At 46.7% G+C, this 27,849-nt stretch overlaps 1 protein-coding gene across 8 annotated transcripts; it reads right to left on the minus strand.

Annotated features, from left to right (window-relative positions):
- Positions 1-425: 425 nt before the first annotated feature.
- Positions 426-27,849, minus strand: snx13 (sorting nexin 13). 8 transcript variants are annotated; one of them, XM_056583298.1, is made up of 26 exons: positions 27,303-27,849; positions 21,724-21,836; positions 21,406-21,508; positions 20,935-21,024; positions 16,282-16,403; positions 15,620-15,738; positions 15,038-15,142; positions 14,349-14,437; positions 13,795-13,878; positions 13,387-13,525; positions 13,130-13,218; positions 12,490-12,589; positions 10,909-11,105; positions 10,655-10,759; positions 10,425-10,557; positions 9,414-9,451; positions 8,952-9,021; positions 6,867-7,045; positions 5,852-5,959; positions 5,659-5,769; positions 5,347-5,508; positions 4,563-4,634; positions 4,296-4,441; positions 3,718-3,786; positions 3,491-3,603; positions 426-3,099 (listed from the first exon to the last, which is right to left on the minus strand). In XM_056583298.1, exons 1-26 carry the CDS (start codon positions 27,369-27,371, stop codon positions 2,864-2,866), a joined length of 2,961 nt encoding a protein of 986 aa, XP_056439273.1. In that variant the 5' UTR covers positions 27,372-27,849; the 3' UTR covers positions 426-2,863. The 8 variants fall into 8 exon arrangements, with proteins under 8 accessions (XP_056439273.1, XP_056439272.1, XP_056439277.1 ...); XM_056583297.1 differs by having other exon boundaries at positions 5,852-5,971; XM_056583302.1 differs by having other exon boundaries at positions 430-3,099; positions 6,867-7,009.

A 27,849-nucleotide genomic window follows, 5' to 3' on the forward strand; every position in this document is an offset into this window, starting at 1 on the left:
TGAACCCCGGACGGGTGCAAGTCCGACACGTAACCTCGAGACTATCTCCCTGAACACAAATCTACGGACAATATTAGATATAAATATGTTACGCTGAATACTACTTATTCATTCACTGGATCGGTGATTTTATTGCCAGGCGGCCTCCCTGTTTTTATTAATGGTTACGGTGTTCCCTTTTTGATTTATTATATGCTTGTACTCCTCATAGACCCTTTTTGATTTATGCTTGTACTCCTCATAGACCTCCACAAGCAGCGTCTGTTCGCATTTGGAAAAGATCCCGCTCGGTCCTTTTCGGACATTTGATCCATGATTTGACATTCACGGTTCTGGGCTGGTTACATATCTAGCCTGAGCAAGGAGCGGCTGAACTACGTTGATGGAATGGGTTTAGCCTCAAGTGGAAGTTGGCTAGTTCTAAGCGCCGCTTTCGTTAGCGACTTTGATGGAATACCCCTCAAAACTGTAATACAGAATAGTTGATGCTTGCATATCACCAAGCAATACGCAAAGTCTGTTCTTGATGTACATACAGCCCTTACAGAGTACATATGAAACACTCAATTGGTCAGTTAGTCTCAGTTACTGTTTTATTAGTGTTATACTGATCTGAGCACGGCTGCACCAAAAGTAGCAGTTTGATATGCATGATGCGGAAAAAAAACAAACACCCTTAAATCCTCTTCAGTCGCTTAAAATTACCATGACTGATTAATTTTTTTGTAGATAAGGAAAAATATGAAAATAGAATTGACAGTACATTTAGGCACACTATTAACACATACTGTACATATATGCACACTTTTTTTATCATCATAGATTCATATACATTGGGAATTTAAAAAACAAAAGCATGACAAGTTCATTTATGGACAGACAGGGACACAAAGGGGAAGTCACTGCATCGAGTATGGGGACAGATATTCAGCTCTTAAAGGGCAAGAGGTTCAAAAGTTCTCTTCGTCTCAAGCCAATTAAAGTCCAACAGGGCTGCTCAGTGCAAGCCGATCCCAGCAGATGGGTAGGGAGGGTTCCGGTACAGTCTAGGCAGGTAGTCACACATCCTGCCCACTACTCCCTCCTGTGCTGCTTTAAGCAGCGATTCAATGAGGTCATAGGAAGTGTCATTCCTGCGATTCCATTGGAGGAGAGCGCCTCTGACAGGTAGCCACATCTCACTGAACATCTAGTAAATTTGTTCTAGGCCAAGTCTGGCCTTGGCTTAAGAGCTAGTCATGTAACCCCCCCAAAAAATAAAAACAAAACTCAAAGTAAAAACCATAAAAACATAGTTACAGGTCGGTTAATTAAAGAAGTCCTTTTACAACAACGGAATGTAAGTTGTTGGATTGATTGTTTGATTTGATTTACTTTTGACCTGCTAATCTCTAGAAGTATGCTCAAACTTTTTTTCAGTACCCAATCATTCAAATATACATGCACTGAAGAAAAATATTGCACAAAAAAAAAGTGATTAATTAGGGATAAATCTGTTTCCTTGCATCACTCCATTTGTGTGTGTGTGCGTGTGCGTGTGCGTGTCAAGGAGAGCTACGTCTTGGTCACTAATATAATAAAGTGTTTTAAGGCTGGCTCACTAGCATACACTGGCACAGTTTCGGACTGAAAAGAGTTCATCATGCTACAAACGTACACGCACGCACGTTCATACAGACACACAACGCTCTCAATGAACAAAGTACAGACCAGACCAAAGTACATTCTCTTAAACATTATACTAAAGTAGTACACTTTTCAAAGCCAGAGGGCCGCCAACACCACAGTATAGATTTAACCCTTTTAATGGAAAGGGTTAAAGGTGAACAGTGCATCGTGGATTAACCTATTAACCCCACATGAAAACTGATATGGAGCACAGTAGTGTTTGGAGTATCGTCTGCTTGTGTGCGTGTGTATGCAGGTGAGTGTGTGTGCGCAGGTGCTTTGTTAGTTTGACAGTAGTGTTGAATGGGGCATTCTTACAGTCTGGAAAGGCCTGGAAGCCTTTGACTAACTCTTTAGAATTAGGTTGATGCAGAGAGTTTAGTCACATTAAAAAACAAGACGTGTCCTTTTGAACCAGTGCAACTGACAAAATCAGTTTTCTAAATATGCGATTATGTAATATACACAATTATCTAATACCCAAGTGATTATTCGCTCAATCTTCCTCAACACAAAGGTCAAACAAATGAATGAGAGCTCAATCCGTCTATATGCAAGCCGAGAGAAGCAGGAGGGTAAGGCAAGGTGAGGGTCAATGCGGGCTACACTGCAGGTTAGAAACCAACCGTCCAACATCGACAGTATGTGGTCTGCTCTCTGGACAAGGAAGGGGGGCTCGGCACGGCCTGGGCCAGCTAAAGCTAAACACCTAAATAAAAGGTCCAAACAGAAGATCATACAAACATGTTCGTGTTTGTGTGTCAGGAGGGCAGTGTGCGAGTGTCGACTTGTTCCCGTTCATTTCAGTCTTTCTAAAGTCTCAGCCGGATGGAGTGAAGAACCATGGTGGGGAGTGTCGATGGGAGACCAAGAGAGGTCCAGAGAATGGACACACACACACACACACACACACACACACACACACACACACACACACACACACACACACACACACACACACACACACACACACACACACACACACACACACACACACACACACACACACACACACACACCTCGCTTCCCCCAATCGCTTCAATCTTCATCGTGGTTATTCTCGAGTATATCTGTGTTTGTTTATGGTGGTGGTCTACATGTGCACGCTTGCGACGTGCCCATCTCGTACGCCTCCACGCCTTGGGATTCTGCTGCCCGGTGGCCCATCCACCCGTCCATCTCCACCTCTCTCCTGTCACCTCTTGAGGGCGGTGCTCTTAAGTTTCTGGCTGTAGCGGTGGGTGCGGGGCGATCGTGAGTGCAGCTTGACAAAGAGCTCAGGGAACTTGTACTGCGGGAACATGGTCTCAAGGAAGCTCTCCAGGAAGACGTAGACCAGCCGGCGGTTCATGGGCTGGTGCTGGAACATGTCGAAGACGCGCAGGATGCCTTTCCGGGTGGTATCTGCGCCGATGATGTGCTTAAGCTCGTCTGGAGGGAGAAAGCCGTCAGACGTGGAAACAGGTCAGGTTATTATGGTTTGTATGCCGTGGCGTACAGGTGCATGGAGATGGTTGCCATTAACATTTACATTGAGCACGTTTTTATCCACAGCGACTTACATGAAGTACATTCGTAAGAAGAAGGTGAAAGAATATATCGCTGTTGGTACAGTAAGGATGTTCATAAAACTAATTGCCAAGCACTAACAATCTGGTACTACGGATTTTATATTCATTGGCATTTCCAGAAAATGTTCTGTTCTGCCAGTTTTGAACTGACAGAACATTGCATAAACACTGTAAGGGTTGGTGTTTCATTCCCAGTTGGGCCACCCATGTTCAGAAAATGTATTGCAAATATCTGTGTGTGGGGGCCCCACCTGGCATGATGCCCAGCAGGTTGGTCTTTGCCGCGACACGGGTCCTCATGCGGGTCCCCTTGTCCCGGGTGGGCGGGCTCTCTGCCAGGATCCCGTTGGGCCAGTAAGAGTCCCTGAACAGAAAAGGGTGGGGCCGGAGAGGGTGACTGACACGTCCCCCTAACCAATCACAGTGAGCTTAATGATATGCGTGTGCTGAAGGCAGGGGTAAGAGGGACAGGAGGTACCTGAACTTCTTGACGTAGTCTGCTACTTGCTCCGGTGAGGTCATGAAGTCCACGTGGTCCACGATCTTCCTGTTGCGAGCAGAAAACGATCAGTTAGTCAGGTATGGTTAGGGTAGGGGTGAGTAGTTAGCTAGGTATAGGTATGAGTGTAGGTCGGGGTGAGGGTAGGGGTGTAGGGGTGAGGGTAGGAGTGAGGGTAGGAGTGTAGGGGTGAGGGTAGGAGGGTAGGAGTGTAGGGGTGAGGGTAGGAGTGAGGGTAGGAGTGTAGGGGTGAGGGTAGGAGGGTAGGAGTGTAGGGGTGAGGGTAGGAGTGAGGGTAGGAGTGTAGGGGTGAGGGTAGGAGTGAGGGTAGGAGTGTAGGGGTGAGGGTAGGAGGGTAGGAGTGTAGGGGTGAGGGTAGGAGTGAGGGTAGGAGGGTAGGAGTGTAGGGCTGAGGGTACTAGGAGTTTAGGGGTGAGGGTAGGAGTGTAGGGGTGAGGGTAGGACTGTAGGGGTGAGGGTAGGAGTGTAGGGGTGAGGGTAGGAGTGTAGGTCGGAGTGTAGGGTAGGAGCTAAGGGAGGGATGAGGCTGTGCCGACCTGTTGATGGTGTCTCCATACGTGGCCCTGATGAGCTGCTGCAGCAGGTTCTTGATGTTCCTTCGCAGCCACTGGTTTTTCTCCTTCAGGTCAAACACCTCGTCCATCAGCAGCAGCATCACGCGCAGAGGGATGTTGTCGTCCACCTGGATGGACGGACGGACGCACACACACACCAGCTTGTCAGGTTCTGGAGCGGCAGTATTAAATGTATTGTACACTGCTTCAATGTATTCTCCAAGTGTCCCGCACACACACCACACTCACGTTGTCGTCGAGCTGGGCCAGCACGCGGCAGTGCTCGGGGTCGATATCCGACTTGGGGAGAAGTGGAGGGACCTGAACACACAGAGCCAACGTCAGCACCAGCTCTGTAGCGGGGACCCCTAAGCAGCCCACATGGACCCCTATCCAGCCCACAGGGACCCCTAACCAGCCCACATGGACCCCTAACCAGACCACAAGGGCGGGCTCAAGGGGGACTTGAGAGATTTAGATTGGTTATACCTTCAATAGTTTTATGTATAATATGACTATTTGACGAGTATATTAATATATACGTTGAATGATCATTGTGTTAGAAGTTAAGGCCCCGAAATAGATGCAGTCAAGTCAATCTTATTTGTATGGCCCTTAATAAATAGTCAGAGTCTCATAAGGGCTTTACAGGCCATGTATTTATGATACCCCCCTGACCCTAGCATCCAAAACGGCTATGAAAATTCCATTCATTAACAAGGAAGAAATCTGGAGGAGAACCGCAGAGTGGGGGGTCCCTCCTTTCAGGGATGGTGAGAAGTGCAATCATTGACATACATAGTCTTATCAAAAGCAAACATTTACACATTTATGTTAGAACATTTTGAAAATAACTCTGGATGATGGGGTGCTGGCCAACGAGCGAGCGATCTGGTACACCCCAGCTCCTGTTCCCAACACCTCACCACAATATTACAAATGATGCTCCAAAATGAAGAGTGAAATATCAGTTTAAAGTTAAACCTTCAAGGTCTGGATGCAGGGATCCATGGACCTCCTGGCGGAGGCTCACCTTGAATATGGACTGCTTGATGTCCTGGCCCAGACGCTCCGACATGCGTCCCATGTTGTCGGAGACCTTGTTCATTCCCTCGGCCAGGCTGTCGGGTAAGGCCTTCACCACGTTGGACACGTTCCTCATGGAGCTCCGCAGCGGGTTCACAAACGTGTCCATCTGGAGAGTGACGCCCCGCCAGAGGGAGTTTAGGACAACCACTCTGGTGAACGGCACCAGAATCAAACAAATCTCAACCGCATCCGAAAACACAAACATATCCGCCCATCATCCCCCACAGCCTCTGGGGGGGGTCTGCGACTCACTGACCTTGCGTGCGAAGTCTCCTTTGCCCTTGTTGTAGGCCTTGTTCTCTAGGAAGTCGTAGACGTGAGGCAGCAGAGTAGGGCAGGCTTTCACCATCTCTGGGTTTATCAGTAACTGGAGAGCACACGCAGTGAATACGCGCACACGCACACACACAAGGCTAGACACAGAGATGGCTGTGAGTAGGAGCCCGTACCTGGAGGTAAGCGTTGAGGTCCTTTTTCCTCTTCTCCAGGAAGTCCCGGTCCATGTTGTTGAATGTCTTCTTCCCAGGCAGCCGCAGGATAGACGTCAGGTTCTCGTACTGCAGCGAACACTTAGGAGTCATTATGTTAGCTGTTATTTTGTCAAAGTAAAGGCCCACGTCCCCTTGTAGTGCTACAAGCCCCGTTTCCACGATCAATACTGCGCCACACCGTACAACAAGTCACAGTCAGTAAGACAGGCAATAGCCCGCTCTGTCAGACACTAGTTTCACAAGTCCAATGATAGACTAGCTCAAAGGTAAACTGACATCAGCATTACATTTCCCAAATGCATATTAGTTTTAAACCTCTCAGTTCATTTTCAATTTCCTAGGGCCATTGTCAACGGGCATAGACCAAAATGGCTCTGGACGTAATTGGATAGAGCTAAGACCAATCAGAGTAACGAAACATGAGACACATTGGCGACAGCCACCTTGGTTGTTACAGAAATTGCAGCACTCCCATAGGGCGCTCCTCTGGCTCTCTTGCTCGACCCTAAATTAGTGATCTTAGGCGGGGTACTGAAGTCACCATCGCCGGTATCAGTCCTGTCTGTCTAGCGTCTGGAGCTGCCGAGGAGGCAGGGCTTCCAAGCGAAGGCATCGGAGCAGCAGCGCTCTTCCTTTGACGGGATACGTCACAAAACGCCCCCGATGGAGATAACAAGTGCTGCTTGGACGGGTACCCCTCTAGCCCTAAAACAGTGAACAGCAGGCCAAAGACTGCTTGACCAGCCGAGCTCTGGGTCAGCTTAACACAATAAATCAGACTTTTGGCATATTTTCAAGATGGGTAAACACAAAGAAGAAGAATTCACAGATAGTGCTGACGTTTACCCTTGCCTAAACCAAACAGAGTGTTTCCAGTAATTGAGAACGCATCTGACAGAGAAATCTTCTATTATTTAAATAAGGGCTAGACTCCGGTGTAAACGTGTAAACTGCTGGGAGCCCCGCTGCCCACCTGCTCGGTGATCCTCATGTGGAAGTCGTGGAAGTCGGAGTAGCGCCGGTAGGTCTTCCAGCAGTCCTCGCTGCCGTCGTTGTTGCGGCGGAACACGGTTATGGCGTACAGCGCGTACGTCTTGCCGTGGTCGTTGCACACCCCTGAGGCACCCCAGAAGCCAGGGAGAGGAGGATCAGCTAACCCCGCACCCCCCACACAGGCACCACGACCACAACCACATGGGGTAGGGTGGGGGTAGGGAGAGGAGACGGCAGAGCAAAGGGGGAGCCCAGGGAGAGCAGGGGATGATCAGGAGGAGGGGGGGGATGATAAGGAGGAGGGGGGGGGGGTCATCAGAGAGGAGGGGGGGTGATCAGAGAGGAGGGGGGGATGATCAGAGAGGAGGGGTGATCAGAGGGGGAGGGGGATGATCAGAGAGGAGGGGGGGTGATCAGAGAGGGGGGGGGGTGATCAGAGAGGAGGGGGGGATGATCAGAGAGGAGGGGTGATCAGAGAGGGGGAGGGGGAGGGGGGGGGTGATCAGAGAGGGGGAGGGGGGGGGTGATCAGAGAGGGGGAGGGGGGGGGGTGATCAGAGAGGAGGGGGGGGTGATCAGAGAGGGGGGGGTGATCAGAGAGGGGGGGGGTGATCAGAGAGGAGGGGGGGTGATCAGAGAGGGGGGGGGGTGATCAGAGAGGAGGGGGGTGATAAGAGAGGGGGGGGTGATGTAATCAAGGAGCGAGGGTGAATATTCCATAGCAGGCAGGAAGAAGGAATTAAAGGGAGAGTGTGTGGCGGGTGGAGAAGCAGGAAGAGGAAGAGCAGGAATAGAGTGGAGGAAGGGACAGAAAAATAAAAGAGGACAGAAAAGGGAAATGACCGGAAGGAACAGAAGAAGGAAAAAGGAAGAACAGAAAATGTTGAAAGTAATGATGGAAGGAGAGCAATTATGGAATACACAACGTGTGTGTCATGCATAATGGCAAAAAAGCAAACGGATGTTTTAATCAATGGTGGGAAGGATCAAATAATCAAGAGAGTCTGAGGGGAGGAGGGCGAGGGAACGGGGAAGGGCTAGGAGACACTTTGCAATACACAAGTAAAATCCTCTTTTATAATAGCGGATGTTAAAACATTCTCCAGTGGGCCAATCACAACCAGCCTTACAGGTGGAGCGTACAAGAGGAGGTATTGCATAGGAGCGTGCAGAAAGGCAGCCGTTTGGTTTGAATGTTGTCGAGGGGATTCTTCATGTTTGTTCACGTTTATTTCCCCTCACTATTTATAGGACTCACTCAGATGGTTAAACTGTATTCCTACACCACGCGATGGTTCAACTCATGTTATTTTAATTCCGTATCAACATGATAATATTAGAGTGAGGTTTAAAAAAAAAACATTGTTCTTGCTTGTCTGGCACGTCTGCTGCATGTTCCAAGTTTACTACTACTACTACGCACAAGTATATCCAGAGATCTTCAGAGTGCATTGCTAAAATGTCACCAGCATGTTTGACATCAATGTCGGGTAATGCTGCTATCCATTTGGATTTACGAAGTGGTAAAGTCGCAAATCTCCCAGCTTTCTTGCGGCATTTCACTGAGGCACGCCCCCTTTGGGTCGTAGTATCTCGTCACTTTCAAAGTAGAGCGAGCAGAGCTGTACAACTCGCAAAGAAGTTGGCTGCGCCCATAGTTAATGGGGGATGAGATGTATTTTCTTTCTATTTGTACCACGTTGGTGGTTTTAATGTCGTTTTTAAAACATCTTACACACTTGATTTCATTGCTGCTTTAATCTGGTCACCAATCTATGCATTGCACGGTCTTGCTTTGCGTGCAATTCAATGTAAAGTTTTGTTTTGAAGCTGGTTTGCTAAAGAGGCTATGTTGCTAATGATGACTAGCCTGCTACTACTCCCCCTCATGGCTCGACAGAAACACAAATGGCAAACTGGAAGGCTGAAGCAAGGGAAATACGTCACGTTCGTACCAGCGTACCATCCAAATGGATAGCAGCATAAGTCACCTCATGCCTGGGAGCACCGCTAAACTTCAACACGGTCTGTTAAGGAATGACTTCGGAATGTGTAAGGGAGCGTACCTGTATCAGAGATGAAGGCATGGATTTGCATAGTGTCATCATGGCAGGAGTTGGACAGGTCATCCAAAGACTGAACAAAGGGAGGAGGTCAGTAACATTTGGGAACTTCCAGAGAAGGTTCCAAAATACATGGGAATGTTGTCTTTTTACCTAACACGCCAAGCAACCAAATTCATGTGTAAGCCAGAATCTTTGTACCGGCAAACCAATCATCTCAATCCTCCATTGGCTGGGGCCAGTTTTTATTTTTAACCATGTTCAAGAGTATGAAACTATTCTTGCAGTCAAACAATTAAAATCATTACAGATTACCACTTATTACTAATTTCACTGTTTAGTCAAGTACAATATTACCTACATTGCCTGCTGCAAAAATTGGGGGCTATTAAGAAGCAACACAAATTAGGACTATGTATTCAGCGAAAATAAAACAGTAAGACAAGACAGTAAACAATAACATACCAGGTTAATGCTTCCCGTGGGCGAGCCGTTGAAGGATTCTGCAGAGCAAGAGACATACCACAATTAAAAAGGTCCACATGCTTACAAGTAGTTGCTGGCAGTAGCCTAGTCCATGACTATACGCCCTCACCTGACCATAGCCTATACCCTGGCTATACGCCCTCACCTTACCATAGCCTATACCAGGCATCTCCAAACGGCGGACCAAGTGACGGTTCTATCCGGACCCATGACCAATTTAAAATAATATTTTTTATGATTTCACTATACAAAGCATGATTATGTTAGTAAAATCATTTCTCACTGAAATACAAATTGAAAGGCAGAATAGTCAGTAGTACAGCATAAAAACAGCATGTTTGTTTTATCAAGACAAGAAAGAGATCTGTGAGGACCTGTTGGGTCTAACACCACTTGAGACACTGTTTTGCTTACTTGAAATGAAGGCCTAATGCTATTTTTTTGTGTTTATTTGAAATATAGGCCTGGTGTACCTGTTTTGCTTACTTGAAATGTAGGCCTAATGCACTTTGTGTTTATTTGAAGTGTAGGCCTAGTGTTCCTGTTCTGTTTACTTCACATGTAGGCCTTATGCACTTTTTATGTTCACTTGAATTGCAGGCCTAATGTACCTGTTTTGTTCACTTGAAATGTTAATATGCGTTACTTTGTCTTACTAGTTTTTCATGGTTAAGAGTAAGCTATTTGGAAATTGAAAATAAATACATCTGAAATGATAAGGTAATATGCCGTGTTGATTGTATTTGACAAAAGAAGGCTATTAGGACGTGGTAGGTTCGGACCTTTCTTGGAAGGAATTTTTAGTAACTGGACCTTGTTCAATTTTAATAGAAGACCCCTGGCCTATACCCTGGCTACACGCCATCATCAAACAACCTAGTATTAAAAACCGAATGTTCAATCCCCCAAAACATGGGGCACTGCAAAGACAAACCAAACCAATGTACACGCACCGTAACTGTGCACACACAGTTACGGCAGCACACACACCTCCGTCGCCGTCGTCCGAGCCCCGGTAGCTGGGCTCCTTCAGCATGTCCAGTTCGGCCAGCATGCGCACGTACAGCGGGCTCTGCTTGAAGGACGGGTAGTAGCGCTCATCACGCAGCATCATGTCGTACACCTGGAGAACACACACACACACACACACAATGCTGAAGTGTAACTGCACCTATAACAACGCAAAGCCATGAAGCCAAGTGATGAGCCTTCCTCTGCACCTTTCTCTGGACCTCATCAAAGATTTCCGCCGTGGGGTCCTCCTTCAGCAGCTTCTCCCCCAGTTTGATCACAAAGGCCTCGTCCACCTGCACCCTTGGGGAGGCCTGGCCGCCGGGGGGCGAGCGACAGAACGAAAGGAGGAGAGAGAGCTGGTGAGAAAACGAGCCATCTTTTTCAGCTTCAATATGATTGATAACCGCACAGGACGTCTCTACTATTCAGCAGGGATGGCCGGCCCGTGTGGTGCCGCTACCTTCTCCGAGAGGTACTGCTCGAACACGCCCTGCGCAGCTGCCTTCAGCAAGCCCTTTGTAGTGCTGCTGGTTTGCTTCTTGCCGTCGCGCTGCCAGGCATGCATCACCTCCAGCTGCTGCTGCGCCGTCACCCGGTAGCCCTCCACCGTCAGCCAGAAGAACAGCTCCGCCTGCGCTCCCACCGCCTGCATGTAGTCTTCACACCACACCCCACAAACCAAACACACACACACACACACACACACACACCAGCGGCATTACAACATGACGTCAGTCACCGGTCCGAAGCTATTTGAGAGGCATCTTTAGGCAGGTTCTATAGCCTACTTCACACTTGGACATTGGCCGTCAGAGACAGAGTAGAGCGTCTGGAGATGAATGAAGCAAGGGCGATCCAAGTAGATCTGGTACGACTATTGGAATGCACCCTACCCTTTTATTCTACGAGTTCGTTCCTCCAACATGACAAGCTACCCTTCGACGGCCATATGACTCATAGCGCGACAAAAGGTGTGTTAACGGGGCCTCCGTGATGGTGTGTGACCACAACTGGACTCACACCCTACAGTGGAAGGTGCTCTTTCTCCTGGGGAAGTGAACGATTCACCGATGATCGATTGAGTTGTCGTTAGATGGCATCAAGAGTGTTCTTAAAGCTAGGAAATAAAGATAGGACATCTGTCCAATCGGTTGTCACTATTCCCGCTTCAAAAGCTCCCCGAGTGTCAATAAGCCCCACAGTTAACGAAGCCTTGATATACTCTTTGAAACACGATCAAATCATGGCTTGATATGCAGCTCTACACATCCCAGTGGCTCCGATGTGTAATAGATTACACATACACACCAACCCACTATTCATTGTCCTACCTCTAGCTCTTAAAGCCAGCTCTTTAAACGCTGGCTTGAGAAGACGCCGCTCTTTTACATTGTCCACAATGTGAAAACGGGACCCTGTGAGCCAAAGGGTTCAACTCTTCATCTCATCTAAACGATTTAAACGTCAGTGCAATGTCAGTTCTTCTGTGTCGCAAGACATTTTGAACGCCTCCCGTGTTAAAAAGCAAGAGATTTCAGTTTTGAAAGGCCAGTAATGTGATGACTATGGGTCATCAAATAGGACAAGCAGGATATGGATTAAGTAGGCATTAGGAACAACTGCTCCAAGTCCACGGAAAAGAACAATATGTCTGTCTGTCCCACTTTTCTCCACCTTCGAACTATTACCCTCAGGTAGCAGGTTTCGATACCCAGCCCTCTCCAAAAATAGAACAAAACAGTCATTCATTCCACAATCCATCAGCCTTTTAAACAAACATTTAAAAATAAGGTTTTAATTGTTGGTTTAAAATGCCAACATCTTTAGATGTGTCCCTGAGCTATGTGGAAAATATGATGATTTGGGGGTTTTGTCTTGTCAGTGGTTGTTTATCTTTATTTACTTTTTGTTGTTTGTTTTTTATGTTGTTGTTGTTAACGGTCATGTGTATCTGTCTTTTCACTGAGAACAATTTCCCCAAGGGGACAATCAATTTCTAACTAACTAACTAACTGTCTGGAAAGGCTTCAGAAGGGCTTACCCATAAAGAACTGCAGAGCTATGTTGTGCACCAGGATGTGATCCAAGGGAATGATGCACAGCTTCCCAAAGTTGGCGGCCAGCTTCAGTGCATCTACTTCCTGTTCAGCCCGTAAAAAAAACAAAAACAGGCAGGGGTTAAGAAGCACACACAGAGAAGAAGGTAAACGCTTTCTGTGCTGCGCTTTCACATCTACATTTAGGGCATTTAGCAGCAGCTTTCATCCAACTATAGGTTCATACACACATTCACACACCGACAGAGTCAACCATGCTGGGCAACAGCCAGCTCGTCAGAAGCAGTCAGGGTGAGGTGTCTTGCTCAGGGACACCTCGACACTCAAGGAGTATTCATGTGAGGCGACATTCGGCCTCAGGGGCAGAGGCATGAAGTGGTACAGAACTAGGTGTCCCCAGGGAGCTAGCGTGGGGGGCTTGAAAGGAGACACATCCTAGCTCTCCCCGGCCCAACCGCATCACATTTTATCATCCAATTTCCAAGCAGTTCCCCGCAACATAACCTTATCCTTAACCTGACCATGAACACGGTCCTATGATGATTCCCGATAGTACTGAATGGGAGCTCTTGAGATGCTGAGTGAGACGCTATGGGAGCTGTGCTCTGTTGCAGAGGAGCTCACCTTGCCGGATTGTAGCCTCTGTATCCTGGTCTCACAGATCTTCCTCACAAACAGCAGACTGTTGATCTGATTCTTAATCACGTTGATGTCTGCAGGATTTGAGAAAGTGAGAGAGTGAGGGAAAGTAATAAGAATAATGAAAAAAACTAATTGATGTAAATAAAATAGATCCACACATTTACTGGCATCAGAATGTGGGCCAGTCTGTGAAGTGTGTGTTAGATGAAGTGTGTGTCTGCGTGTAAGTGAGTGCGCACCGTCTCCAGCCGTGTCCAGGGAGCGGAGGTACTGCAGCTCCTCCAGCACCTTGTCCTTGACGGCCTCCAGCTCTGGCGGGCGGTCGGTCAGCCTAAGGATGTTCATGAACGCCTCGTAGTTACAGCTGGAGTCACGGATCTACACACACACACACACACACACACACACACACACACACACACACACACACACACACACACACACACACACACACACACACACACACACACACATTAACAAACACAGAATCCCTTCCCTATGACAAAATCCTTTGAGGACTATGGGTACTCCATCAGTACCTGAGGAATAATTTACAACAGCAGAGCTTAAATAGCATTGGTCAGTTCACCCCCTCTCTCCTATTGGACTCCCCGGGGGCAGGGGAATAACAGTGAACAGGGTCATACCATCCAGATGACAAACTGATTGATGTAGTCGGGGTCACTCAGCTGGTTGATGAGGGGCAGGAGAACGCCCCGTGCCAGCACCTCCTGCAGGCAGAAGAGAATCCACATCAACACCGCAGACCTCCTGTAGCCTCGCCCCCTCCAGGGCCCACCGTGGCCTCACTTAGACCGGTTAGGGTTACAGTCAACATTTTGCTCATCAGCCATTTTCACCACAAACAAAAACAAAACTCCCAGAAAAATAGAGAAGAAAATGCTTTTTGCATGTCCCATTTACTGATAAACAGAACCTTAGATTAATGTATTTGTCATAGTGAAGTCACTCGATAGTCTAGTGGTGGGGATGTGATTCTCGGACAGAAGGCTGCGGGTTCAAACCTCGATGTCTACGGTCTAGAAAAAAGGCATCCTTGAGGCAAATGTCCAACCTCTACCGCCTAATTAATGGCATACATCCGAATAAGCTTTGGATGAAAGCATCTGCTAAATGAACAAATAGTAAAAAGCACAGATTTTCTGCTATGGCGTGACACTATTCCCTGTGAGTTTCTCACCCGCAGGAAGTATCTCATGTTCTTGTTGTGGAAGTCTCCGGGAGGTAGTAGCAGATAGAGCAGCACTTCACACAGGTCCCGCAGGAAACCTGCCACACAGAAAAACACACACACACACACACACACACACACACACACACACACACACACACACACACACACACACACACACACACACACACACACACACACACACACACACACACACTCTCTCAGATCTGTCTGCCAAGACATAACACTTATCCACTAAGTGGTTAAATGTGTTTTACAGTCAGTCGCAGGATCAAATCAGAATGTTTACTTGTGCACAGTGGTCATATTACAATGAAAGTGTTCAGTATATGATTGCAATTGAACGAAGCTCTCACAATGAGATCAAAGATGAGTGTTCATAAACATATTAGGGATATATATAAATAAGAAAAAGACAGAGACAGAAGTGTGCATGTAAACATACAGTGATGGACAGAGAGAGGAGAGAGAGAGAGAGAGATGAGTGTGCATGTAACATATAGTGATGGAAGGAGAGAGGGGAGAGTGAATGTAAACATATAGTGATGGACAGAGAGAGGAGAGAGAGAGATAAGTGTGCATGTAACATATAGTGATGGAAGGGGAGAGGGGAGAGTGAATGTAAACATATAGTGATGGACAGAGAGAGGATAGCGAGAGGAAGGTGCATATTATACCCTCTTCGTCTTTGCGCGACGTGCACACCACGTCTCGGCAAATCTTCCTCTCCAGCTCCACCTCCGCCTCGAAGAACGAGTCCACCAGCTCGTCCGTCATGTCCCCTGGTCAGAACCAGAACGACATCACCACCACAACACTCAGAGTCCTGATTATCATGCATTCATTAAAGTCATGGACAGCCGGATCGAAAACCGTAACCAAAACATAGAGGGATGTATCCCCAACACAGCTACAAAATAGTACTTAATTTAAACGTCACAAAAATATAATCACATACACCTGTTATTTGGCTAATAAACTAATTTCTAGAAAGACTCAAAGTTGTAGGAGCCCCCTCGTCATAATCTGAGTGTACAGTAATTATTGACTGCTTAGACATAGCCTGAGGGGTAGATAGACTACCGCCATAAAATTTGCTTGAAGGAATAGATGTAAATCAATTTACGGAAATTACGTGAGATTGCAATGGATTTGATGCTGGTGCTTAATGCACACCTTGATAACCCATCAAAACAAAATGAAAGAACATAAAAAAAAATAAAAAACATGGCCTGATCATTCCATGTGTGTGGCCTTACTCTGCTTGTCCTCTCGGTCCCCCAGCCGGTCCTGGGCTTTCCTGAAGACGCGCAGGTGAGTGGCGAAGTCGTCCACCAGGCGGGTAGTAAAGTAAGGCTGCCAGTCCACCTCCTTGGACCTACAAACACACACAAGATTGTTAGAAATGCAATAAAGCTGGACCGGCCAGGGCTTACATTAAGAGGTGCCCACATAAATGTCAGTGATGACATAAATGTCATTTATGGACGATAACTATCCTGGCTAACGCCAGACCTCATCTCAATCTACATTGAGAAGAGGTCTGGGAACCACACATTCATTTTCTCGTATTTGAGGGGTGGTTTACGATTGCCCGGAGCCGTTTATTGGGCACTACAAATGTCTATCATACGAGTCTGTACAATCGTATCAATTATACCAGATGACGTATGTAGAGCGACAGATATTCGATGAGGAAGAAACCGATGGGTGTGTCGCATAGATGTCGTCATCGTTTTGCCGTCCCTCCCCATTCTGTGATAGATTCCCTATCTCAGGAGAAAATCGGATCCATGGAATCCAGGCTGTCTAGCAGCGCGAAATGAGATTGCGTGCAAGGCAGCATGGGTATACCCAGGCTAGACGATAACTGGTCATGATAAACTTTAATGGGTCCCATGTGTGTCTGTGAGCGAGGTACCGTGTAGAGAACTGGACCAGGGCGTTTTGCAGAGTCTGCCTGATCTCCAGCAGGAAGGATTCATCCTCACTCAGGGTGTAGTACCAGTACTGGATGTAGTCTCTCAATGCATACTGAATCACCTGTGGGACAGTATTCATTACGACCACAAACATAAAAGGGATTTGACACCATATGCATGGTCATCAGTTTGGCAGAGTTCAATGATGGAGAATGTTTTTCCTTGAACATCAATAGGCGAAATGCACATTTCTTGTCGCATTGTGCCGGCGAAATGCACATCGCTTGGACCCCTGCATAACTGCTTGCAGTTCTAGTTTCCTTTGCAATCGTATCATCGCTCTGTGTTCTCCTGTAATCTAACTCACACTCATGGTAGGATCCTATCGTGGTCTAAACCAATAAGAGAATGAGCTCTGTCGTTTTTTTGCCAGAGCCTTGGCTCTGGTCCTGTTCACTGCTTGCGTTTTTTTTTTTTTTTTTTTTTTTTTTAATTGCGAACGACCTTAGCGCCAGAGTAACTGAAACGGATAAAAAAAATAATCGCGACAAAAGAGGGCGAAAATTAAGTGAGGTGAAAACATTTTTCATTCATTAATTTCAGTTTTTTCATTAAAAAAAAACTAAGCCTACTGTTCCAACTTGCCCTACTACCGAGAGTAGTTATTAAGAGAGTCTGAATGACACGCACAAGCCCTTTTATTTGGAAATGTTTTATTTTGCTTAATTTTTTAGTTTGAAATGTTCCATTACAGCTCAGTGAAAAACTTCAAACACTTTATTTATTTATTTTATATATAATTGTGCTTCAAATAAAGACAAACATTTCTCTACATCTCATGCTGCGTTCCAGGGAAACCTTTTAGCCCGTAAGTTACAAGCTGGAACTTGGAGTGAATCGGTCTGGTACGAGTTCACGGGTAGTGAGTTGCGGGATTGTCTGCCGTTCCAAGGCATTTCACGCGTAGAAGGTTGTGGAAAAACACGGGTTACGGGTTGCCTGGAACGCACCATTATTCTTGTTAAAAAATCAGTCACATTATATGAAAGTTATGGAAAGCGATAAAAATGTGACCTTATGGCGTTAAAGGCGATGCAATGAAAAATTTGGTGCACCTAAATTTTGTGCTGGTGCACCTAAAAGAAAGTTAGCCGCACTAGTGCAACCAACGCATGAAGTTAGTCTGGAGCCCTGATACATGGGGCTGGTAGAAAGCAGACCGTCCTGATCACAAACTCATTCCTCTGTCCTGAAATACAATGTAATTGGAGCCAATCAGCGACTGAGTCGTAATTTATGACATAAACGGGCAAATCAGGGACTGAGTCCTAGTTGATGTAACAGGGCAAATCAGGGTCTGAGTCGTAGTGGATGACGTAAACGGGCCAATCAGGGACTGAGTCGTAATTGATGAATGAAACGGGCCAATCAGGGTCTGAGTCGTAAATGATGACGTTAATGGGCAAATCAGGAACTGAGTCGTAGTTGATGACGTAAACGGGCCAATAAGGGGCTGAGTCATAGTTGATGACGTAAACGGGCCAATAAGGGACTGAGTCATAGTTGATGACGTAAACGGGCCAATAAGGGACCGCGTTGTAGTGGATGACATAAAATAAAGGCTGCTGCTGGCCAAACAGTAGTGGTGGCCCCGAAGAATCGAGCCATAACGTTAACATAAGTAGAGCAAACAAAGCCATAAGTGCAGTTATTTCAGACTTAATGACTTTTAAACAAGAACATGAGTATGCATGAGCAGAGTTTCTCGGCGGAAAATATGCATTAGCCGTTCCCCAAATCCGTCACGCAAAAGTGTCTCACGTGTTATTTTTTAGTTTGTCTGTCAAGGCATAGGGTCCCGGCCCCTGAAATCGATGAGGGCGGCTAGAGGTCCAGACTAATCTGTGTAGCAGAGCCGAATGTGAGCTCACGTGATCAGGATGGTCTCCAGGCCTGGTAGAAAGAGTCTGAATAAGTCCCAATATAATTGTCTATCCTGGGCCTGGCCGTGACAATGCTTGTTGCTTGAACAATGATTGACCAATTAATGAAGAGGTTGAATCAAACCTGTGGCTGTACAGATTAAAAACTAACCAAATGGCTCCCCAACAAAGAAACATTTTACTCAAAGCTCTACTAGCCTTGAGCATGTGTGAGCGAGCAACGAACAACACAGCACAGTCCTATGCTCTCTCTCTCCCATTCTCTCCGTCTCCATTGCAAGTGCACACATGCCCACGCACACTAAAATGCAGCTGCAGCCACCTGATTAAATTAGGCCAAGCCATTAGTCATGTCCGTCCCCCCCCCCCCACGTCAGCAGCAGCTTCCATAGGAACTGCACTGGTGTACACTGACGGGATCAACCAGAGTTATGTCACCCAAAGGAAATGAAACAAGAGCACGAGACAGAAAGAAAGAAAACATTCCACAGAGTTATGTGCACACACACTTCAGCAGGAGGAGGGGGAGTACAGGGTGTGTGCATGTGCAGTGTGTAACACGCAGCCAGGCCCATGTCGTTGCACATGACAGTAGAGCCGCAGGGAAGACGGCTGTGTGTGTGCGTGTGTGCGCTCGTGCATGGTACAGAACTAGAGTCACGCTGGGTAGAGATCACTTTTGTGTCATCTGACCATTCAAAACTGCTGTGTCTGCCGTTTCACTAACTAGCACTCGCTGCTTCTCTCTTTTTCCTTTCTGTCTGTCTGTCCTGGTTCAGCCACACCTTTAAAAAGTTTCCCCACCGTCTGTCTGTGAACGTCCGTTGATGACCTTCGACACAGGTGGAAAAACACAGCAGCAGTGGTCCCCCACTGAAGGACATTCACAGTTTGTCTAGAGAGGGCCACTCAAGGTCTGGCTAAACTTTGACTGGTCTAGATGACATTTTTACCAATGGTGGGGAAGAAACGGTGTGGCACTGCACACATTTCTCCCTGTTACACAAACAATAGGACGGGTTCCCTCTTGCAAACTAAATAAAAGCCCTGAAGCAACCGAGTCCTGCAGGCGTCACCATAAAGGAACTTTCAGTTCAGCTTTCAGGCATACCAGGCTCCTCTCAGCCGCTGCTCCTTCCTGCAGCTCATTGAACCGTTTTTCACTACAATTTCACTTGCAGTGGCGGTATAAGGTTATGAATACTGATCTGCTCACGTAGTTAACCAAGGCTCAAATACTGCAATCCACTCAAAAACAATAACTATTAAGACTATGCAAGTTGATCTCAATGCAGGTTAATAAAAACAGAAGTGACGTCACGCTCCCTGCGACTGGCGTGGACAAGACCGACAAGCTCCCCATCGGCCTAACTGAAACTCTCCACATGCCTGACTTATAATGGTTTTCACCTCTTTCGATGCTTTTATCCTCCCCTTGGAAAAAAGCGGTGAAGTGGAGCAAAGAGATCGCCATGTCTGTACCGGAGTGTTGACGTATATCATTTGCGTCGAAAGCAGTGGAGGGCATTATCAAACTTCTTCACGAAATGTTTTAGTTTTCTTTGCATGAAAAATTATCATTTAAATCCACAAACAACATATGTGTACTCCAGGGCATATAAAGACTGGGACCAGATAATAATTACCTTCTCTCCATTGAAACCCATTCATAATTTTTTTTTCTTTCTTACGATCTCATAGGTCCCATGGGCTCTACCGGAAGTGGCATGACTTCGCCACTCTATTCACACACTTGTGAGTAAAGCATGTAAATGGAGAGGAGAGGAGAGCTCCGTCTTATCTCTTTAAAAAACAGTCATATTATTTTGCGCTACGGACGCGTCCTATCAAAGTCAATTCACACACCCGAGTAAAGCATATAAACGGAGAGGAGAGCTCCGTCTTCTCTTTAGAAACAAATATTATTTTGCGCTACAGATGCTTCATATCCAGGTAAATTCACGCTGTGAGTAAAGCATATAAACGGAGAGGAACTTCGGTAAAGTTGGAAATAAATGGGCAGATTCTGAGTTTGCGGTTCAATAGATCATCAGTAAAACATTGTTGCGACACAATTGACACCTCTAGCTAAATGTAGTAACCTAGAGAACCAGCTACAACATTGTTTTCATCCAAACAAGCCGACTTTAGCGAACGGTGAATTGCATTGGCTTCTGTGAGCTGAGGGACCGTCTGCAAAGTGCAAAACTGAACACGACCACAATGTTAACATTAAAATAGCATCGCCATTATTGACTCTAGAGCCCGACAACTCCTTCCATAGAGGCATGGCCTCTTTTTGGTCCTACTACAACCTTTGGAATGGGGAGAGGGGAGGGGAGGGAGTGGGAAGATGCATTGGTTGGAGAGGCACAGACCTTTTCGATTGTTGCAGTATTTGTGTTATGGGATTTTACTGCATAGGGTGGTTGTTGATATAATATATTTTTTGCTAAATAAATGTAAAGAATTGTTTTAAAGATTATACTTGTATTATGTTTAATCTCTCCATATTTCCCCTGCTCATTAATGTGCAAAAATGTACTGTATGTACACCCTTCTGGTGCCGGCAGACACATAGAAACCTCCCGGCAGCGTGCGCTTTGCGAGCACTCAAAAAGATTTGCGAGCGAAAAAACAACCATTTCACCTCCGCAACTCCATCCTAGGGGAAACACTGTGATCCATTATACATGAAGAGATGTGTACCTGTTGGAGTGGCTCATCTATGAAACTGGAGCCCGTCAACCTCCTGTCAATCTTGATAGGCTTCAGGTCCAGCTTAAACTCATCCAAGGTCTAAAGATGGAGAGAGAAAGAGAAAGGGATATAGAGAGAAAGTGCAAGGTAAAAAAAGGGGTGCAGTTACTAGGGCTGAGCAATTTGCTATCAAGATACTATGTACCTTTTTATAAAAAGTATAAAAAGGTACATTTAGAAATGTCAGAGATCGAGAGAGCGAGGAGGGTATGGAATGCAAGGGCGCTAAGAATATGAAATAGATATATACACTGCAGCTTTCAGACTCCAACATTTCAGACACCATCATCATATTAATGGACTCCAAAAATGAAATTGCTCATCTCTACACGATCAACATATCACATCAGCTCTAACGATAAAAAGTGTAACCAAGGGGACAGGGCCACAGGCTACGCTTACACATGAAGGGGTGTTGACCTTCTGGATGCCCGTCTGCATGGGGGGCAGGTAGGAGTGCTCGCTCCTCTCCAGGTGCTTCTCTGAGTTGATCTTCCCATAGAGCAGGGTCACCGCGAAGCCGCTGGGGAGAGAGACAGGCACACAGGCCTAAACACAGAGCTAGGACACACGGCTACGGGGTGTCCATGGGATTCAGACTGTGTGTGTGTGTGTGTGTGTGTGTGTGTGTGTGTGTGTGTGTGTGTGTGTGTGTGTGTGTGTGTGTGTGTGTGTGTGTGTGTGTGTGTGTGTGTGTGTGTGTGTGTGTGTGTTAGAACAGAAGGATTTCAGACTCACCCTCCAATGAAGCAGAGGATGTAGAAGGCCAGGTAGAATATGGCAAAGGGTCCGAAGGTGATGAGGAACAGCACCACCCCGAGACCCCCCCATCCCCCGATGGACAGACTGGCCTGAAACACACACACGATAACATTAAAGACATGCTCTATGGGATGTTGTTATTTTGTGGTTTAGAATAAGCATACAATTCCCTGCTGGGGTGAATCATCACTTCTGAAAGTGATGAGGTGTAATCCTTCCCCTGAGTTTGTGCACCTCAAATCCTCCGTTTCCGGTCATTGTCCAAGCAGGAAGGCATGCTCTATTTTTCTCTGGATAGACAACTCCTCCAACCCAGACCGTAAAGTACGGCTGCAACTAACGATTATTTTCATAGTTGATTTATCTTACACTTTTGATTAATCAAATACTAATTGACTATATAAAATGCCATCACAATATATCAGCACTTGATGGATTTTCCATTTCAACGACTTCGATTGATTGACTAATCGCTTCAGCCCTAGTGTAAAGCAGGCTAACTACGATAATGCTAACTGACTTATCTCTGCTTGCCTCCCCCTTTTGCCTTCATATCTGCTTCAAGGCCCTGGGTCCCATGTAATACATGCATAATACAGCCTCCAGGGTAGCAGAAGACATGTTGTAACATTAGCAGCGCTGGCTAGCAGCGCTGGCTAGCAGCCTAGCACACAGACAGGCCTATGCACTCTGTGGTGCCTGTCAGGGAGCATGTCAATCAGTAGGACCTTGATTGACATGCTGGTGAACAATACACAGCATGGCCTAATATAGCTTAGCATATATGACAAGCCTCATAACCTTTTATTCCACATCCTCATGACGCAAAGGATGAACGGACAGTCGGACACACACACACACAGACACACACCCCCCCCCTCCTGGGGAGAGAGGAGACGCCTGGGAGGATGACTCCCCAGGATCAGTGAGTGAGGACCCAGACACCTCCTCTGGAGTCACCCGATAGCGGCCTCACATCTCCCCAGAAGACCCAGCAGGCGGACAGAGAGGGATGACAGGGCCCAGCTTTCGGAGCGCTCCGAGACGCTGCTCACAACAAGGTGACAAGCATTGTGATGGGATGACGACAGTGCAATGACTGGGGAATGTGAATGTGAAATGCTCATAGTGCATGCATTGAAGAACCCGTTATGCTAGAACTATGGCATGGTAGAAACTACACCTCTACTACAGTCTGGGCTAGTCTGTATTGAAAAAGCTTCCGTTTCATAAGGAATTTATCAAAGAAAAAACTAATTTAGAACAAAGTAAGATACATTTTAATTGAATTGATTTCAAATGGTTATTGAAACACACACACCTAACAACAAAATGTTGTTACGTGTGTTTCAACAAAATGAATAATGTCGGCAAGGGGCCCACTGGTGTTCTATCTGTAAACATCCCATAATAAGCTATGTGTTGTACCAACGGTCCGCAGACACAGACAGAGTTGGTCAGCAGTCTGGAATGTCCCCAGACAGGTCGGACCACGTCTTGCCCTGACTCAGACAATAACCTTATGGTGGGTTTTCAGGCATTCATGTACTAGCAGAAACCGAAGCCAGGATAGGCTAACCCCTTTGCTATGGACAGACACCCTAGACGGCCGTCAGCAGCCTGTGGCGCCTTCTGGTATGTTTTGCCCGTCTTGAATTACATGCTCCACCATGTGGACCATGAACAGTCACTTATCCTTTCTCCGACTTGATTTTAGAGCCCAGGTGGAACTTTAATCATCCATTGGCTGGCAGTGACGTGTAATTGTGTTTGGAGCCTTTGGTATTCACTTCTCAGAGCTGGGGAAGACACACGGGGAGTTCCTTTTCCGACTCTGCTGTGCTGTTTACATAGATCACTCGTCTGTCAACAGCCATCGCAGTCACTACTACGACCACTTTATACTCTACGCACAGACACAGACACAGACACACACCATTGTGACAACAGCGAGGCTAAGTCCACGTTCACCATGATCAGGGAGACTAGAAGAGTATCCTTCTGACGGTGACGTAAATCAGGCCAGCCTTCCTCCCATCATTAATTGATTCTGTTCAGCTTGATTGGACAGATGGGCCGGATTGAGGCTTCTCCGGACAATTTGTGTGTGCATGTGCGTGTCGATTAGAGGAACTAGTGCTGATGGAACATCACCGTGCATAGCTTAGTATACTGTGCAGTGGCATCACCACGGACTAAACCTCCGAGCACAGGACGCAGAGACAAACGCGGTAAACACTCACAACACACTTTCCTCGGCATGGTGAGTGATTGCAGCCACCTTAACAACATTTGCAATAACTCAAAGAAATGGCCTCATCCTTTCCATTTGCTTTGCGTGTACGTTTGTTTTGGTTCTATCCCCTTGCAGGAAGTATCCCCCTCCGGGTGCACTCGCCCCTGAATGTAGCACGCTGGGAACACTAGCCAACAGCTGCCCTGCTGCCAAGTTCAACCGACGCACGCAGGGAAAATATTTGAATGCCTTTCAAGTAGGGGAGGGTTTGGTAACGCAGGACCGGTTGTGACGTTGTGGGTCCCAGCAAGCGGTCCTGGCAGGGGCTCAGCCTATCAGCGACCAGGCGGTGCTCCGGACTGTGGTTGAGCCTGGGGAGGCACGTCTCCCCCGGAGAAAACGGAAGAGAGATGGATTCCGAAACCATCGAGTCTCCGCAGCTTATACAGGGTTTTAACAACACGCTCCATCTGGTCCAGTAATACACGCTTAACGATCACACACACACACACACACACACACACACACACACACACACACACACACACACACACACACACACACACACACACACACACACACACACACACACACACACACACACACACACACACACACATGAATAGATAAAGGCCATTAGCAGTCTCTGTATTCACAAGTAGCTCTCTGATGCAAAGAAATACCAGTTTGTTTGAATGGACAGAGGTGGAGAACAGGAATGGGTTATAGCCTATTAACAAAGTCAGAGACATGATCCACACCCACGTGCTCTATTATTTAACTTCACAGGGACTCAACATACCTGTGAGTGTATCATCAGTCACCAGCTCTCACTCTCTCACTGAGGCCTAGTAACTTCAGTTACAAGTCCTAAGTTGTGCAGACTTTACCAAACAGCGAGTCGCCTTATCAAGAAGGCTTTCCTTTACTAGACTATCCAAACACACAGGGCTTGGGAGTGAATATTTCAACTTCTGTGTGCCTTGGACCAGCCCCGGTGGCTAGGCTACGCCGTAGTATATACATCTCTCAGCCAATAAAATCTCCCTTTGCAGATCAATGTCTAGCACCTGGGAGGAAGAGTGCGTGCCTAAAAGGCCATTCATGGAAAACATTGATGTTAGTTTATTTACAGTGATGGTTAGTTTACAAAATGGTATCTAAAATGTCCCGATCCAGTGAAGACAAAGTAGGGAAAAGGCCTCAGACTCAAGGCTTTCAACTTGATCATGCCGTACATGCATGATCATAACTCTAGTTCTGACACTACAAACATCCACACACTACACGGTATTAGTGTTACTATTACGATAAGCTTAAAGGAAAGCACGGATACGGGATGTGCAGATATGAAGCCAGTGTTTGTGATGAGGTTATGCCAGGATTCTTTAAAACTCAGATTCCATAACTCATTTATTGGGGCGGCTTGCAGCTTTCAAAGCTGGCCCCTTAACCAGCTCTGGGCGGGGCGACAGGTGGAGTAGCCAGAAGGTGGAACTGTGGATGCTCAGATCAAATGCATGATGCAGAGAGCAGACCAGAGCAGCTGGTCCAGAACCTGTATTCAATCCCCCTCCCACCTCCTTCTCTAGTTGCAACATAATGATTTGTAATCTTTGAGGAGGTTACAAAGGAATAAGGACTGCAACCAAAAGAAACAAATGTTGACTCATAGACAGATGGCAGACTGGCAGAGCCAGTTGTGTCTTTCCTTTGGCAGGTTAGTCTGACTGCTTGGTACAAACATTTGAGGAGCGAACTGGGGGGGGAATGAAAAGCAATAGGATTTGTTAACAGCTTGAACAAAAGCATAATTCTTTGTTAGGACTCCTCTTATGGGTCTCTGGAGAAGGTCTTCTTTCCAGCCCTCCAGTGTGGTTTAGGGAGGGGAAGGTAAGCCATACAAAAGGTAGGCCTGCTCTGAAGAGCAGGGCAATCCTTCAAAGCTTTGATTAAGACACCCTAATGCGATCTCCCCCTTTTCTAATGCAGCAAGGTAAAGCTTTATAACTGTGGGTATACACACTGGGTACACACATAATGTGTGACCCGTTTGGTGCTCAAACAAGAGTGTGTGTACACGCAGATGCAACACTAGCCATATTCTACACATGGGAATTAAGAAAAACAAGAGTTCACCAGAGGCTCGAGTGTTTTGTTAAAGATGCCCCGGGTTAAGCCGCCATTGAGAGCCTCAGCTTAATCATTGAAGGCGGTTCGAACCCAAGAGTGTAATGGACAAGGGCCAAATAGTGATGAGAACCTCAGCGCACTCTGGAAGAACAAAACTAACTCTCCTTTCAGATGACAGTTCGCAACAACAACAGTGATGTACAGGTCGGCGGGATCAGACACCGCAGTTGCAAGACAACAGCCTCATCAACACCTCCTATCTCAGCAGTAGTCTTGTGTGTAGTCCAGTGATGCACAGAGAGCTAATGACCCTCTCACAGCACAGCCATTAGCATCATATCTCACAGCCACGGTCCGACATAGGACCTTCATCCTTGGGAGGCTAAAGATTGCATACGAGACGATGTTAATACGACACACTTGCAGCATCAAGCTAAACAAAGCTAGAGTAATTCCATGGCCTGAGCATTACGCAGAGGTCAGCGCGCCCTGCCATGAATGTAGACAAGCACACGGATAAAGACTTGTTATACAATGGCTGAAGCTCTTCTTAAACTGCTGGACAGGCGCCGGGGCCAGTTTGCCTGACACTGGGCTGAAGGGGTGGACATAGCAGTTATCCATTATCCAATTGGGAATGAAAATGAATGAAAATACCTGCACAATTAAGAGTGCTTACAAAAGGCCCTCGTGAAGCTTTGCAAGCATAACATAATACTCAAGGTAGTAACAAACAGTTCAACTCATTTGGTCATGACAAGGTAACTGACGTACCAAGACATGGCCATTATCAAAGCGGTGTATGTTATCCAAGACCCAGACTTTGGTGACAATCAGCGTCAGATGAATCGCAGCAAAAACAACCACAACAGATGAAGCTGGACGCTCAGGGTTAGCGGTCAGCAGACTCTTCAGAACCAACCTGTGGGAATGCAACGTGCAACAATCCCAGGAAATTGATCCGTTTATGCATATTACTGTCTGAATTTGCCTTAAATTATAGATAGTTAATACACAACGTTGCTGTGGGAAGGTGTTCAAATGATAAGAGACGTCTCGGGGAGCCCACACCTGAGCAGACAGCCCCTTTCTATCAAGCTTAATAACCTGAACATTGAACTACGGTTATAGTAAAAGTAGTGCTATCGTTTTGACTTATCAAGAAAATCGCCAACACTCGTCTCACCTTAATTTGTGGTGATACCGAAAGTCTTCTTTTTGTAATGGCTTTGTTATTCATATCATCTAAGCGCATATCATTGACATTGCTTCAACATGAGCTAATCCAAGCACAGGGTTTGACAGTGCGGGCTCGTCGGGCTCTTCGCATTAGCTGTGTAATCCTGGCTTGAGTGACACTTAGCTGATGCTGTTTTTGAAACGAGAAGAGCCGCCTGTCTGCGGCGAGCCGCCCTGCCCGCCGTGAGCCGCCCTGCCCGGGTGTGTTTACCTGTGGGGCTGCGGCTAGGCGCAGCTAGCCGCCAGCTAGCTGTCACATACAACACGGGAGAATCTAACTAGTGGGCATTCTTCATCCGCTGTGTAGCGCAAGCACTTACCTCTGCAAGCATCGCTTAAAGTGCTGTTTGGACAGTGGTGTCGGCTAACCCCACCACATTGTAGCGTACGGTTTACTGCCTATTTTCTGGTTTAAAAACGGTAGTGTCTCCAGTATTCGTACTCACTCCAGAGAGTCGCCATGTTGCGAGGTTTACGTCTCAGGCGCCTCGTTT

This window comes from Gadus chalcogrammus, chromosome 22 (genome assembly GCF_026213295.1).
Source record: "Gadus chalcogrammus isolate NIFS_2021 chromosome 22, NIFS_Gcha_1.0, whole genome shotgun sequence".
Classification (NCBI taxonomy): domain Eukaryota; kingdom Metazoa; phylum Chordata; class Actinopteri; order Gadiformes; family Gadidae; genus Gadus; species Gadus chalcogrammus.

Bases quoted from the DNA above. Each gene is read 5' to 3' on its own strand.
- snx13 (XM_056583295.1), bottom strand. From the start codon at position 27,371: ATGCGCTTAGATGATATGAATAACAAAGCCATTACAAAAAGAAGACTT. The intron at 5,972-6,866 runs GTGGGCAGCGGG...ATGACTCCTAAG, and splicing joins ACATGAGGATCACCGAGCAG to TGTTCGCTGCAGTACGAGAA. The intron at 4,635-5,346 runs GTGAGCCTCCGC...CTGTGTGTTCAG, and splicing joins TCAAGCAGTCCATATTCAAG to GTCCCTCCACTTCTCCCCAA.